The 16,918-nt window shown below is 47.7% G+C and overlaps 1 protein-coding gene across 1 annotated transcript in view; it reads left to right on the top strand.

The window, feature by feature from the left end:
• DYNC1H1 (dynein cytoplasmic 1 heavy chain 1) overlaps positions 1-16,918 on the top strand; it is a 2,031,190-nt gene that overhangs the window by 340,434 nt on the left and 1,673,838 nt on the right. Inside the window, exon 29 of the mRNA XM_069637760.1 lies at positions 5,640-5,799. Coding sequence (XP_069493861.1) covers positions 5,640-5,799 — 160 coding nt within the window. The remainder of the gene's footprint in view (positions 1-5,639; positions 5,800-16,918) is intronic.

Below are 16,918 nucleotides of genomic sequence, written 5' to 3'. Positions count from 1 at the left end.
TACGCAAAGGTCGAAAGACACGCCGAAAACACAGGGACGATCTCCTTCAGTCGAAGGGATTCCCAGCACACCTGAAGGCTTTTCGGAGGGCGACGGGACACTTTCCTCGACGTTCTGGGAGAGGTCGAGCCGTTTTCAGCTACAAGACACCAATTTTCCCCCGCTAGACCGCTCAGGGGTACCCCATGAAACCATGGAAAGGCTCCATCTCTGCATGGAAAGAATGGAGAGGTTTATGAATGCCCAAAACCCTCCCACTCCAAAGAGAATAAGAGAAGGGCCTCAGGAGGACCCCAGGGCCAAAATTCCAAGATTAGACCAGGACACAGCCTCAGACTTCCATAGTGTGTATGACCTCACTGGGGAAGAACATTATTTTGAGGAAGAGGATGATTTTATGGACGAGGAAGACGGACGGAACCAGGAGGAAGGTCTGGAAGACAGCCCAGACTTGGTAGGAGAAAATCCAGAAGAAGGACCTTCTCACCCCTGGTAATCACCATCAATATATTCCGACACTGATGTCCTGAACCTAAATCCTCCTGACATTTCACCTGTTAGAAACACGTCTCCCATTGACGATCAACCCACATTTAATGCCCTGTTGCGCAGAGCAGCAGCACACTTCGAACTGGACACTGGGGAGCTCTCCCCTGAATTAGACTTTGTAGAAAGGGTAATTAAGGAGAAACCCCCGGTCAGTCAGACAATTCCCCTCCTCGCTTCGGTGAAGAGAAGAATCATCCCTTCGCTGTCCACACCCGCACTAATCAGAGGGGTCAATCCTAGAATTGAAAAACTTTTCACTCCTTCACCCTCAGACCCGCTGTACATCAGGGGACATTCCATTCCGGATTCCCTGGTAGTAACCAACACAAGAAAGAGGGCAGGGGTACCACTCTCCACCAGTGAGGCACCACCTGACAAGGAGGGCAAGCGGTTATATGCCCTTGCAAAAAGAATTACATCCTCGGCCGCCTTTTCGGCAAGAATTGCCAACAACAATTCTTTGCTCGCTAGCTATGCGGACGCGCAGTGGGCCAAACTGCGCAAAGACGCCGAAGAAGCGCCGGAACCATTACGTACACGCCTGCTTTCAACTATTGGCGAAGGAACCCAGGTCAACCAGAGTATTGTAAAGAGCTCTCTGGATGCGGCAGAAACTGCGGGACGTTCCCTAGTTCAGGGAATAGTCCTAAAATGACACGTATGGCTGCGCAACTCAGGGTTCAAACCGGAGACACAGGCGTCTTTAATAAATAAACCTGTTGAAGACTCAAACCTCTTCGGGAAAGCGGTGGATGAGGCTCTGGAGATGGCTAAAAAAGAGTTCGATACTATCAAAACTTTTGACCAAATCTCTAAGCCCGCTACCAGGCGCGGCTATGGCAATAAACGCTTTTTTCGTGGCCAACGCCAACAACAAAACCAGCAGCAACAGTACCCTGCCACCAATTTCCAGACCAATAGTGGCCAGTACAGCCAAAGAGGACAGCGCCGGGGCAAAGGAAGAGGGCGAGGGTCCACCCCCAGAGGTTCCCAAGCCCCTAACAACACCAAGTGACGCGAAGATTCGCGTCCCCTCCCATGCAACACCGGTCAGGGGCCGGATAACATCCTTTCTTCCAGCATGGGAGGGTATAACGTCAGACCGCTGGGTACTTTCCACCGTAGCCCACGGATACTACATCGAATTCAACAGTTCCCCAACATACAAACCCCAGAGGGGACGACGCATGTCACCGGAACATCTTGCCATCCTTCTACAAGAAGTACAGCAACTGCTGGAAAAAGGAGCCATAGTGGTCGTGCCTCTATCTCAGGTAACGGAAGGTATTTATTCAGTGTACTTCCTTGTACCCAAAAAGGATCTAACCATGCGCCCTGTATTAGATCTGCGCCCAGCGAACAAGTTTATCAAACCCCAAAAGTTTCGTATGGTGACCCTACAGGAAGTGATCCCACTGCTATCACAGGGAGATTACATGACAACATTGGACATGAAAGATGCATACTTTCATATTTTAATGTTGCCAGCGCACAGAAAATACCTCCGGTTCATGATAGAGGGCAAACACTACCAGTTCAGAGTGCTACCCTTCGGCATAGCATCAGCACCAAGGGTATTCACGAAAGTACTGGCAGTGGCAGCGGCCCACCTGCGCAGGTTGTCCAGCCCAGTTTACCCTTACCTCGACGACTGGCTCATAACAGGGGATTCTTACGAAACGTGCTTCTCCAATACCCAAAAGACTGTAGACCTTTTGTTCCAGTTGGGCTTCTCCATCAACGAAAAGAAGTCCAGCCTAGACCCCAGCCAAATCAAACAATTCCTAGGGGCTCTAATTCAAACAAAGGACGGCCTCGTCTTCCCCTCCAAAGAGAGGGTCCAAAACATGTTGTTTCAGATCCTTCAATATGTGACCGGTCGAGAGGTGACGGTACGCAAAGCAATGCGCTTGCTAGGCATGATGGCGTCGTGTATTTATTTGGTACCTCACGCGCGCCTGCGCATGCGCCCAATGCAGGAGTGGCTCAACAGCCAGTGGTGTCAGGCCAGCGGACTATGGGACGACCTAGTGGTGGTCTCGCAGGCCTTAGTTCTCTCGCTACAGTGGTGGACAAAAGAAAACCTAGAAAAAGGGAAACCCTTTGCCACACCCGCGGCGGAAGCCACTCTAACCACAGACGCATCCCTCACAGGATGGGGGGCTCACCTATCCCATCAAACTGCTCACGGAGAGTGGACTCCGAACGTAGCATCCAAACACATCAATCTTCTGGAGCTACTAGCGGTGTTCAAGGCGCTAAAAGCCTTCAAGGAACACCTACAAGGCAAGACAGTGATGGTCCTTACAGACCGCACCACAGCCATGTATTACATCAACAAACAGGGGGGAACCCACTCTCCAGGACTGTCCAAACTTGCCCAAAACATATGGAAGTGGGCTCTCAAACAGAATATGTTCCTTCTATCACAACATGTACCAGGGTAACTCAATCTGCTGGCAGACAAACTCAGCAGAGATTTCCCCCTCCCCGAAGAGTACGAATGGCGAGTGCACGAAGACATCGTTTTCGACGTCTTCACGCAATGGGGGTTCCCAGAAATAGACCTGTTCGCAACCCTGGAGAACTCACAATGCCAAAGTTACGCCTCCAGGTACCCCCAGAACCAATCCAAGGGGAACGGTCTGTCGATTCAATGGTCAGGGAGATTTGTTTACGCTTTTCCCCCCCCCCGACTCCCCTTCTCAACAAGGTAGTGCACAAGATGCACCAGGAACAAGTAACCATGATACTGGTGGCTCCAATGTGGGCCCGACAGCCATGGTTCGCTCATTTGATGGAGATGTCTCTATCTCCCCCAGTGAAACTCCCCTGCCCGTACAACATGCAGTCACAAGACAAGGGCAGGACTCTGCATCCATGCCCCCAGAACATGAACTTAGCAGCCTGGCTCCTGAGATCATAGAATTTGGACATCTACAGCTCCCACAGAGATGCATGGACATCCTCAGGGAAGCCAGAAAACCTAATACTCGCCACTGCTATTCTAGCAAATGGAAGAGATTTGTCATTTGGTGCAGAGCAAAGAGCATCAGCCAAATTGACTGCTCTCCCACACATATTATTCTATACCTGACCCATTTATTGGATTCAGGTCTAGTGTTCAATTCCATTAAAGTCCACCTAGCGGCACTTTCTGCATACACCACTTCCCAACTCAAAGTGTCGTGGTGGAAGATCCCTGTTATAAAGGCCTTCAGGGAGGGAGTAAAGAGAATACACCCCCCGATAGCTGACCCAGCTCCCGGATGGGACCTTAACGTGGTACTTACCAAACTCATGGGCTCACCATTTGAACCCATGCACAAAGCAACTCTTAAAGACCTCAGTCTTAAGACTGCTTTTCTAATAGCTATCACCTCCATCAGGAGAGTAAGTGAACTACAGGCTCTTTCTGTTCTAGACCCCTTTGTTACAGTTCACAAAGATAAAGTGGTTCTACGCACTCACCCAAGGTTTGCTCCAAAATTCATCTCAAAATTCCATGTAAACCAGTCTATAGAACTACCAGCGTTCTTTCAAAATCCTTCCAACTTGGGAGAAAGGACTCTGCACACACTAGATGTGCGCAGAGCAGTCATGTTCTACATGGAAAGAACCAGACCACTGAGGAAGACTAATCAGTTCTTCGTCTCGGTGGCAGCAGGAAGAGAAGGGGATGCAGTTTCAAAGTCCACTATTTCTAGATGGATTGTTCAATGCATCACTCTCTGCTATACTCTTGCTAAGAGAGAACTGCCCTTTAGGCCAAGAGCACATTCTACTCGAGGCACGGGGGCGTCCATAGCTTTCATTGCAAATGTTCCCCTTGAGTCCATCTGCAAAGCGGCTACCTGGAGTTCTGTGCACATCTTAACAAAACACTACTGTCTAGATGCACACTCTAGATCTGACTCCCAGGTGGGACAGGCAGTATTAAGACATCTTTTCTCTACTGTTCCTTCTCATAACCCACCGCCAACTCCGGGTACTGCTCGCTAGTCTATGCACAGCATGTGATTCTAAGCAGATTAATTAACAAACATCAGAAGACAATGCATTACTTACCGTAAAAGCATTTCTGATGGTTGTATCTGCTTAGATTCACATGCGCCCACCCTTCCTCCCCGCTTGGATGGAAGGAACATAGACATCTTTCTATATTTCTCTCTTTTCTGTACTCACTCACGTCTAGAAGGCTCCCTCAGGGCAGAAAAATACAAACAGATGGACCTCGACACGTGAGGGATTGTGGGTACAACACACGTCACTATAGGGATAGTGTTACAGACACGCCTTGTCGACGTCCCCTTTTCGACTACGAAAAACAAAATGCAATACTCCGCAGTGACCACTGGATGTCGGACCTATGCACAGCATGTGAATCTAAGCAGATACAACCATCAGAAATGCTTTTACGGTAAGTAATGCATTGTCATATCATATCCCGCCCCCTCAGCTAACCAACTCATCCTAATGTCTCTTCATCTTTCACTATTCAGTCATCCTTCACATCCAGTAGCAACTGCCTTTAGACACACCACACTGAGCAATACCATCTCTCACTACCCCCTCCACTCCAGCACCCTGCTAGGTTATGAAAGCATTCACTCGAACTGACTGACATTGGGCTCCCCTTCAGGACGAAACACTTCAATGTTTTCCTGATAGTTGCACTTCTAGAACCACACAGTCTGTCGAGATTTTTGTACTTCTCGCTTGCAAGCCTGCAACACCACAACCACAGTATTTCCATCTGGCTCTTCCTATTTGCCATTAACAACCCCCCCTTTTTTTTTTCATTTTTGCATGGCCAAACGCGGCTTAGCTGCCGAAATGACCGAAGTACGCTACGCCAAATTTTACAGTGCATTACTCTTAAGTTTAGGTTGGCAATTATGCACATGATGGCTCATTAAAACATTCAAATTCTTCCAGTGACATAGGGACCACTGTTCTTTCTTTAGATGGTTGTATTTAAATAAAATCATGATAACTATTATATTATTCTTGCATGTCATGTTTGTGGAACTGATCAACTTCAGGAATCTCAAAAAATATTTGTCACTTTTGTTTTCATGATCTTTTAGGCGATGGGACGGATATTTGTTGGACTCTGCCAAGTCGGTGCCTGGGGCTGTTTCGATGAGTTCAACAGACTCGAGGAGCGTATGCTGTCTGCGGTTTCACAGCAGATTCAGTGTATCCAGGAGGCCTTGCGAGAGCACTGTGTTCCCAACAGAGATAGAAGTATGCCATATTGTCTCACTATCTATTTTTTTTTTTTCTTTTTTTTTTTAAGTCCATTTACAATATGTGCCATATATTGGTAGGAATGTTGAAGTATTAGTGTCTCTTAATAAGTAGGTTTCATATTTATTTCAGAATGTGTATAGTGCCCGCTTTTGGGACAGTTTTTCTAAAGTCCACCCAGGCAAATTTTCAGAGGATCTCCAATTACAAGTAAAATGCTTTTGTGGGCCACAAAGGTTTCCGGGACCTTGCGTGGGGCGGGGGGGGGGGGACTCCCTATGTGCGCTCAAGCGTTGGGCCTCAGCAAACACCTAAACGCTGGAATCGGCACTCAAGCAGCAAAGGAGCGACTGAATGACTTGAGGCATGTACTACCACGAGTCCCACAGACCCTGAGGAGCTGTGAAGAAGTTGCAGCTGGATTCATGATTTCAAGGTGCAGCAGTGGTGGACCAGGTCTCCTGTTCCTTGGTCATGGTGACTAAAGGAGGCACTCTGGAAGGGATGTCACAGCAGCAGTCGTGAGAAAGGACTCGGCAAAGGATTCTTCGTGCTCCGTCTGTCTACAGTTTTGGCGCTTTTTCATAGGCTCAAAGGATGAACGTTGAGAGAAACCTGAGGGTATTCTCCTGAGTAGACCTCGAGAAATCCCTTATTCAGGTGGCCAGGGAACGGCTGGCGCTTTCAGATCCCTACCCTGGGGGTGGACGAGCAGCGAGGGAGGATTACCTGGGTAGGGGAGCCCGGGTTTGTATTTGGAGGAATACCCTAGGTGAGACGCTGTATCGTTCCGGGGGAGAAGGAAAGGACAATGACATACCTGAGGCCTTTGTAGGTTGTAATACATTTACCACCCCCTTCCTCCAGTTGAATTGATCTTACCCAGATCCAATAACCACTATGTATATAACAAATCCCCTAGGATCCCAAACCCCAATGCATCCAGAAACCATCTCTCACAGAATCCCTCTTATCCTGTTCCCTGCCCGAATACTCCCAAACATTCTTTTCCCCATCCCTCAGGTTATTCTTTCCCGAACAACCAGTCTACTCAGATGCAACACTACTGTTCCCACAATCCCCCTTGTTTATTTCAGGATATTCATTCTGATCATTCCCGTTTGCTTGACAAACCCTTTCTTTTTGACACAATCACTTTCTTACCCCATGGAAGACTGCCAACGAACCCCAGAGGTGTTTACCTGACATGGCCCGGCACAATGGTCAGGCAGAGTCGGGCAATTGACCTGAATCACACACACCCGTCGGCCCTTTCCCTTCCTCATAGGGATAAAAGGTGGAGCACAAGAGCACAGGACGAGCAGGGCAGACCGCACGACATGAGGACTAACTCAGCACGGCAGTTCAAGAGGAGGCGAAAGACTGCAAATATTGAGAGGGTGACCAGGAGAGGCGTAACATTGCCCTTTTCGATCCAGGCCCGTGAAACCTCAGCAATAGGAAACATAAGACTGCGAACAAAGGCCAGCGTGTGCAGATGTCTACGGTACACACGACCCTCCTCTGCTGATAACCAAGCCAGGGAGAGATGCTTGTCTCGGTGGTACCAACCTTGACTCGAAGGAGAAGAAAGCCAAGCGGTTCATCGCAGCCGGTGAGTCGAGGGGAGAGTCAATAAGAACCAGAACTGTTGAACGAAAAGTAGCAAGAGCTGATTTGAACTTTGAAAGGATCTATTGAGAAAAGAGGGGAAAACCTCAAAAGAGGCGACCAGCACCACGTGGGTGCTCACGCAAGAAACTCTGGGCGATTACCCAATGATAAAACTACCATAACCAGAAGGCCTTGGGATGAAGCGCAGAGTGGTCAAAGTAGTCCTACAGGAGTCTTGTAAAATCCTCTGTACCGTCGAGCGTCTTTGACCGACCGATTTGAAAGAAAGGGAAATTAGTCCTGCATGGTGAAAACTAATACATTAACTGTTTGTTAAAAGTTGGCAAGAGTCAACCCGGCGAGGCATTCTAATGAGACGGGGTGAAGTCTAAAGTTCCATAGTGAACTGTCTGTAAAAGTTGGCAAGATTGAACCCGGTAGAGGGAAGCCAACAATCGGAGGCATGGCCTGAAGAATTATTTAAAAGACATTAAGACCTGTGAAAGTAGAAAGCATTGGAAGACCAGGGGGAAGTGAATGGTCCCCCTTGGCAAGTGGGTCCAAGCCCAGTCGAGGGAAATCAAAGGGTGAAAAGTCCTCACCCAAAGTCCATTGAGAAAGTAACTTTTTGTCTGTTTACTACATCAGGCCCTCAAAGGCAAGAGACTATTTATTGAAAAGATACTTAGCCATCGAAGAACCTGATAGTTGGAACAGAACTGTTAGCTTGTGCTGAGAAACCTTGAGTGTGTGCTGTGCTCCAAGGTCCCACCTTGTCCCATGCTGAAAACATGGGGAAAGGAGACCCCTGGCCATCACATCCTGACTTATTTGTGAACACTTCTTTCTTTATTGAACCCTTATCCCACACTCGTCGTGTAGTTGATTGTAAGAAATTGGCAATAGTTTTTTTTTATTTTTATTTGTATAGGCCCTTTTATTTTGACACAACACCACAAGGGCTGCCTTATTTTTCATTTGCTTGTCGACGCTTGCTCCCATTTTAGATTGAGATCGGGCATTTTTCCACCATGCATTTACAGTTAAACACCCTTGTACTTTGATCACTTGTGTCTGTCTTTACTGTTACCATGAGTTCCTTACACCAGCCAACTCGCCTCTTTCGTCTTGCGCTCTGGTGAGGGGACTTTGAGGAGGGGGGGAAATCTTGTCTCTGGAGGTCCAACTGGAGCTCAACAAAGTTCTAGGAGGATTTATTCATGGGAAGACTATGCACTGCAATATGGTTGGAGGTCCCCGGTTATTGGTGGTTTTCAGCCCAGGAAGGTCACGGCACGTCGGTGGGGTGGCTCGTCTTGAGGTAGTCTTTTGGCTAGTTGGTCCCACCAGCCAAAGGGAAGGATTGGTCCTCTTCTGAGCTCCTCTGTCGATTTGAAAACTGGGTCAGGACAGCAGTGGTCTCTTTGCGGTTGCTGGAAGGGGCTGCAGGCTTCACTGGCAGTTTTCTTCAGTTCTTAGATTCCTGTGGTCAACAGGTCTTCGGCCTTTGGATCCTCTCCTTTTATCAGGAATTCATTCTCATCCTCTGCACACTCATCCTCTGCAAACTCTCCCTGTAGTTTACAGAAACTGGCGGGTGGCTGTCCAATCAGGCGAGCCCCCAAGCCAGGCACTGGTTTCTCTCAGGTGCACCAGAAGACAAAAGATGAAGTTTCAGCATCGGCCCTTTTCAAATGGAATGTGTCCTCCCATGTATTCCTCATCTTATGATATTCATATCCCAGCTTCAGCTGCTTCAGAGAAAATGTTCACCAGGGGGTGCTGTGTTCGAGACTGCGGAGTCGAAGGCCATCGAGGGCCGCTGTCAGGCATCATCCACTGTATAAAGGGCTTGAGCAGCGCCCGTTACCTCAGTTACATTTTTCCGACGCAACTGCTTTGCGTTACGAAGTGTGCATCAAGAATTTCTTTGATGTCCTCGTCTTCAACTCCCTCCACGCTCAAGACAGGGTTAAAAAAATGTCTGAAGTGTGGCAGTAAGATGTCTATTACTGACCCCCATCGGACTTGCCTCTGGTGCCTCAGCCCAGACCGTCAGGTTGATGAGTGTGGGTCCTGTCAGGCCATGTCAAATGAGGCTCTCAGGGAACGCAGAGGTAAGCTGGCGGTGGGGGAGGAGAAATATAAGTCTTCGAAAAGGCAAAAGGATTCAGATGAATCCGGTAGAAAATCTTGTCGAGGGTTGAGGAGGTCGAGATCGGAGAGTCGCTCCAGGAAATCTTCCTCGTCTTCGACTAAAAAGTCAAAGTGACGTCATAGGTCTTCTTCCTCCTCGTCCTCTTCTGAGAGAAGAGTAACTTACCCATCAAAGCACGATTCCCCAGAGAAATGGGAGGCCTTCAGGGCTTCGATGCTTAAAATATTTGAGAAAGCGGCTCAGACCCCCTCGAAGTTGCCGCGTGGTCATAATGCCTCTACTCACTCTAAAAGTGCCAGCGAAAAATCAAGATCTAAACGCGCAAGGGTTGAAAGAGTCGAGAGTGTTTTCAAGGGAAAGTTCCCCGATGCCTCGCACTAAGTCGAAGCCTGCGGTGCATAAATCGGGGCTAGCGAAATCGACATTGACGTCGAAGCCAAAACTCGACTAGACACCGTCGACGACCATAGCGTCGAGACCGCTGATGAAAATGATGTCAACACCTTTAGCTGTATCAAAGCCAGCGTCTACCCTATCGACACCTTCAACGCCTTTATCGAAGCCTTCTTTGATACCAAGACTCAAGACGACGCCGTTATCCATGCCTAGGTTAATTCCACATTCTTTGCCTGAAAAGACTTTCCACCCTCCACCTAGACAGGATTTTTTTAGATCCATGTCATCTATGTATGAAGAAGATTCCTCTGAAGAGGATGTCTCTCTAGCTGTAGTTAGATTTGGAGCCAGAGAGGTTCCTGAAGAACTAGTGGACCCACAGTCTAAAATAACAGACCTTTATGACTGTCTCCAAAATGCCAGTGGCTTAGACACTTCTCCTGAAGTGGATTTTGAAAGGCCAGGTCCTACAGATCATGCTGATCCCAGTTATAGGAATCTTATGGGAAGGGTAATTGATTTTATGGGTTGGAAAGCTGCTTCCCCGGATTTTGACCAGGATGACATGACCGACATCCTGAGTGAGGGTCCCTTAAAAGATCCTGTTCTCCCATTCCATAAAGCACTGCAAAAAAGGGTAATGGTAAATTGGAACACTCCTGATTCGATTCTAGCAGTAAATAAGAAATCGGTACCAAAATATAGGTCAGCTTTATCAGATCCTGAATATTTATCCAAACATCCATCTCCTGAAAGTCTAGTTGTGCAAGCTGCAACCTCCACTAGGCAATCAGCTTACCCATCAATACCACCAGACAGGGACGATAAAAAAAGTTGATGCTTGGGCCCGGAAAGCTTTTTCTTCAGGTAGCATGGCCCTGAAATCGACTAATGTCACTTGCACATTAGCAAGATTTATTTATACCCCGTGGGACTGCATGTCTTCAGTGGCTGAACGCATCCTGGAAGGTGAGGAACGGGATGGTTTCCTGGCTATAGTGAAGGATGGTAAAGAGGCTATGGAGGAATGCCTTCAGTCAGGATTGGACACTGCGGATAGTATAAGCAGGTCCATGGCATCTAGCACTGTCTTGCGCAGATTCACATGGCTAAGGAAATCTGATTTTGCACCTGATGTGCAGTCTAGATTACTTAATATGCCTTTTGACGGTTTGAGGTTGTTTGGCAGCAAGGCGGATGAGAGCTTGGAGAAGCTGCAGACGTCGAAAGCGGCAGCAAAATCACTTAGTGCCGCTATAAGGCAACCTCAACAACACTCTTACGCAGGCTCATCTTCCTGGAAGACTCGCCCCTTTCGCTTCTATTTCTGTTTTGGAAAAGGGAGGGGGCAGGCCAGTCAGAGAGGCCAACAGAGAAAACCATTTCGTGGTGGAAAAGGGAGAGGTGCTAGATCAGCCACAGCAGCGGCTACTACCTCCTCAGCCACTGCTGCAGCTGCTGCAAAGCCACTTTGAGGTCTTAACCCACAAAACCCCCGGTGGGAGGCAGAATCACTCGGGATCTGGCCGAATGGCAGGGCATTACGTCAGAGGCCTTGGCACTAGCGATAGTGACCCATGGTTACTGTCTTCCTTTTCATCAAAGACCTCAAAATCATCCACCGGGAGTCAACCCTGTAAAAATTCCAGACCCGCTCCTTGTGCAGGAGATTATAACCCTGCTAGAGAAAGGTGCAATAGAACATGTACCTGTAGCGGAGAGGAACAAGGGCTGGTACTCCCTCCCCCCCCCCCCCTATTTTCTCATCCCCAAAAAGGACAGAGGATTGAGATCCATCTTGGACTTGAGAAGCTTGAACAAGTTCCTCAGGAAGGACAAGTTGAAGATGGTGACCCTTTCTCAGACACTTCAGGCTCTTCAGCTTCAGGACTGGCTGGTTTCATTGGACTTTCAGGATGCTTACTTTCATGTGCCAATCCATCTCAAGCACAAAGTAGATGAGGTTCACAATTGGTGGTTCTCATTATCAGTTTCGGGTTCTACCATTTGGGCTGACCTCCACCCGAGGGTTCTCACCAAACTGATGGCAGTGGTGGCAGCGAATATCAGAAGTTTATCCGAACGAGTCCAGGAACATCTGGCTTTGACCTGCCACTTCTTACAAAGTCTGGGCTTCTCCCTCAATTACAAGAAGTCACAAATTATGTCAAGCCAAAAACTCCAATTCATCGGAGCGATCCTAGACACCTCCTCAGGGAAAGCCTCGCCTCCCGAGGAGAGAGCTCACCACTTTCTGCAGATGGTAATGAAGTTTCAAAATGCCCAACATCTACCGTCTTTCGACTTTCTAAGGTTGCTAGGCCTCATGGCATCCTGCATTGTTCTGGTGCCAGAGGCCGGATTGAGGATGAGATGCCTTCAGTGGGCCCTTAAGACTCAATGGTCCCAGTTTTCGGGGGAGATGTCAGACCTTCTACAAGTTCCGACCAAAGTGGCTCAAGATCTCCTATGGTGGGCTTGCAAGGAGAATATCCTCAAGGGGGAACCTTTTTGGCAACCATGGCCGGAGATAACGGTAGTGACGGATGCCTCACTCACAGGGTGGGGAGCCCAAAACCAACAATCTGACAATCAGCGGTCGTTGCTTTCCATCGGAGTCCAAACTACACATCAACCTTTTAGAGCTGAGAGCCATCGGACTAGCGCTGAAGGCTTTTCTGCCCTCTGTAATGGAAATAATGTCCTGATAATGACGGACAACACAGTGGCCATGTAATACCTCAACAAAAGGAGGCGTAGGATCACTTGCACTGTGCAGAGAGGCAATGCAGCTCTGGTTCTGGGCAATGCAAGAAGGAATCTCTATCGGCAGTTCACCTCGCCGGAGAGCTAAACACGGTGGCAGACGCTCTGAGCAGGCAGAGCGCAGTCTCCCATGAGTGGGAACTAGCTCAGGATGTCCATCAAGAGATCTTCTCCCTTTGGGGAACTCCTCAAGTGGATCTGTTTGCGACCGAGACCAACCAGAAGTACGAACTGTATTTCTCAAGGAATTTCCCTCAAGAGGAGCTCTAGGGGGCGCGTTCGTAGTGGACTGGGTATTTCGACTCCTTTACGCGTTTCCTCCAGTCCCCGTGATTGCTCACGTAATCGGGAGGTTGTGAAAGTTCAGGAAAACCATGATCCTAATTGCCCCGGATTGGGCCAGGAGGACGTGGTTCCTGGACCTTCTGGACATGTCCATCTGCCCTCCAATACGTCTTCCACAAACAGAGGATCTTCTCTCGCAAGAGGAAGGTCGGGTTCTCCATCCAGAGGTCAAGACACTCGGCCTTCACGCATGGTTTCTGAGAGGCTGAGATATAAGGATTGGGCCCTCCCAGATGATGTCATGGAGATTTTGCTTTCGGCCAGAAGGCCAGCAACAAGATCCCTGTATCTGTGTCGTTGGAACAAGTTCAGTGACCGGTGCGGGAATAAGAATGTGGATCAATTTCTTTGTAATACTCCAACAGTGCTTTCTTTTCTCTTGCAGTTAGCCAATTTGGGGCTCCATGTTGGAACTATAAAAGGTTACTTGGCAGTGCCATCTATCTTTAAGCGCTCCTCGGAAGAGGTGTCCTATTTTAAAATGCCTTTAGTCATTCAATTCTTGAAAGGGCTGACAAATGTATACCCTCCGACACCTTTTCAGGTGCCCATCTGGGATTTAAATCTAGTCTTAAGATTTCTCATGTGTGCTCCTTTCGAAACTTTACATTCTTGTCCAGTAAGACTGCTCGCTGTTAAGACAATTCTGTTAGTGGCTATAACATCAGCCCGTAGGGTAAGTGAGTTGCAGGCACTGCCTTGTAAGCCTCCTCACACCATTTTCCATAGAGACCAGGTTATTCTAAAAGTCAAACCATCTTTCTTGCCTAAAATAGTGTCTGATTTTCATCTGTCACAAAAAATTCTTACCTTCCTTTTATCTTCCACCTCACGCTAGTAAGGAAGAGGAAAGGTTGCATAGACTGGACCCAAAAAGGGCTCTCCGTTTCTACATTTCAAGATTGGCAAATCTCAGACCATGTGACCAACTATTAGTTGGATATACTGGGCACAAATTGGGCCTTGCAGTATCTAAACAAACTCTATCCAGATGGATAATTCTAGCAATCTCTGAATGCTATAAACTAGCTGGGAAAGAGCCTCCAGGTGGATGAAGGGCTCATTCAACCCAAGGGATGGCAACTTCCACAGCTCTTCAGAGGGATGTCCCGGTGCAGGATATTTGTGCTGCGGCCACCTGGTCGTCCATGTACACCTTTTGTAAAGCATTACTGCTTGGATTCTACTACATATCAAGGAGGACTATTTGCAAAAGCTGTCCTTCATTCAGTCCATAATTAAAATTTCTAGTACTCCCACCTCCAAAATTAACACTGCTATGGGAGTCTATCATAAGATGAGGAATATGTGGGAGGACACCATCCATTCGAAGAACAAGTTACTTACCAACTGTAACGTTCTTTCGATTGGATTTTCCTACCACGTATTCCTCATCGACCTTCCCATCCTACCCCTCCGTACAGTTTATGCCAGTTGCACTCTAACTTCCTTAAGAGCCTGAGGACTTAAAACCTGATCCGCTGATGTGACCATGAAAACTGTAAAAACAGAACTGAGGTAACGGGCGCTGCTCGAGCCCTTTATACAGTGGATGACGTCGACGCCCGACTGCGGTCCTCGAAGGACTTCGACTCCGCGGTCTTGAACATAGTGCCCCCTGGAGAAATTTTTTTCTGAAGCTGGGATACGAATATCATAAGATGAGGACTACGTGGGATCGAAAGTACGTTACAGTTGGTAAGTAACTTGTTCTTCCTGTCCTCTGAGACACACTGGAGCCTTGGCAGGCTACACAAGGTTACCACTGAAGACTGTTAGGCAAAGTGTGAATGCAGTACCCTCTGGGAACACTAAAAGCAACTATGACTACAGGTATATGCAACCCAACGTTTGGTATAAGCTTGTACTACAGTTTTGGTAGCGTGTTGAGCAGCCAGGCTTATCTCAAGAGGGGAAATGTGAGCAGTAGTGGAGTTGCACAAAGATTCAGTTACAGGTATTCAAATAAACTCTTACACTCAAGGTTTCTTGCATAAACCATTGTTAATTTATGTATCAGTCAGTTATAAAGCCTTCTTTAGAAGGGAGCAATATAATAGTAACACACAAATACACTTCAATACTGTACACTGAGTTTCTGAATCAGACCAGACCCTTTTGGGACGGCCCACAGACGCAACCAACACCCACAGGTGACTTCAATAACAAGGGTGCTGGGGTCATTAATATCTTAGTTTTGACATTCAGAACACTCTTAGAAGTTGGTGAAAGGCAAAGGTTATTAGAACACAAGAGATCACCAATATTCCCAAGCAGGGCAAATACCTCTTAGACGAGTCATACCATTCAATAGGCAAAAGCCTTTGGATAGGATGCAGCACTTCAGGTAAGTAAATGGGAATGTCTTTGCACAAGTTCTTTGGAGTCTTGGCCGGAGATTGTCGGAAGCGGCCAGTGAAGGAATTCTGACGTGAGAGCAGTAGAGTGCGATACTGGTGCGGCTTGACAATCCGTTTAGGTCCTTTCTTCTAACCAGTACGACGGCAGCAGCAGTGTGGACGGTGTGTGAGCTGACGAAACGGGGGAGCTGATGTGCAGGTTCCGCTGGTGTGCCGGGTCTGCGGTATCTCGCCAGTTTTGATATCCGCAGCAGTGGATGTATTGGGACTCGCTGTGTGGCGCCGCACACCGAGCACAACAAGAAATAGATAACGCATATAAGCCCTTTATTGATCTGCTAAAGTGCAGGATTGTAGCAGTGTTATAGTCCTTATTTGGCAGGAAATATTTTCATTGACAGCAGCAGGAAACGTACCGGGAGGCTGACAGAAGTATCAGGTACTGCCATCGGTAACCCGGCAGGAGAGCGCTGTAACTAACATCCAAGATTGGGCTTATTCCATTGCAAATGTGATCACTTGGATATAAGTGAAACAAGAACTGTGTGTATTTAGGTGTGCATATAGGGCTAAGGGGGGGATACAAGTGGAGAGTTGGGAGTGCTGTGACAACTTTTGGAAATGGCGACTATTAGTGCACTATACCCAGACATTGAAATTGGCAAAGAAACCTTATTGCATGAAAACTTGTTAGAATCCACCCCAGAAGACTGGGAAGCCCCTGATGCACAAAAGTCAAAAAATGGGTCGGAAGAGGTCCACAAAATGCAACCTATAGACGCGGCTTCGGAGGCTGATCAGCGGCTAGGCGACCAGTGCAGGAGTAGTAAGAGCTTGCCACTCTCTAAACACTCCTCCGCCAACCATTCCTAAGGTAAGCAATCTGTGAAAGAAGGTGGGTCACTGCCTCGACCGACCTCGACACAAGGAGGAGTGGAAAGAGGCAGCTAAGAAAATGATCTGCCTCTAACAGACCCATTTATATTTGGACAAGCCACGCACCAAAAAGAGGCCAGTTCAAATTTCCATGCCTCCGACAAAGGTTGGAAGCCATTGGGCCTCACTTCCACCCTAAGTAGCCACACAGACATTTTGTTAGGCAGAATCCTGTGCAGTTCCCTTGGGGAACACTGCAAAAAGATTAAGACTACAGGAGTAAGCAGTAAACCCAATTGGTAGCAGTCTGCACCACCCAGATTTACCTGCTAGCTGTGGCTGAGCAGTCAGACTTCTCTCAAGAAGAGTAGGGCAGTATATAGAGTATACACAATAGGGCAAAAAACACAGTAGAGCAAACAAACGCTGACCAGAGCTTTGTATCAAAAGTATATAATTATTTATTTAAAACACACTTTAGGCAATACACTAGCACTCTAAATCAAAAGCAAATTAAAACAGTCAGGTAAAGTATACACACCTTCCTTAATAACTATTAGACAAGTCAGAGTTAAAACACCACGATTTGTTAAAACAGATG

Source organism: Ambystoma mexicanum, chromosome 14 (assembly GCF_040938575.1).
Source record: "Ambystoma mexicanum isolate Mex_15411 chromosome 14, UKY_AmexF1_1, whole genome shotgun sequence".
In the NCBI taxonomy this organism is placed as follows: domain Eukaryota; kingdom Metazoa; phylum Chordata; class Amphibia; order Caudata; family Ambystomatidae; genus Ambystoma; species Ambystoma mexicanum.
Note: the sequence above shows the minus strand (reverse complement) of the source record. Positions and strands in the feature narration are given on the sequence as shown.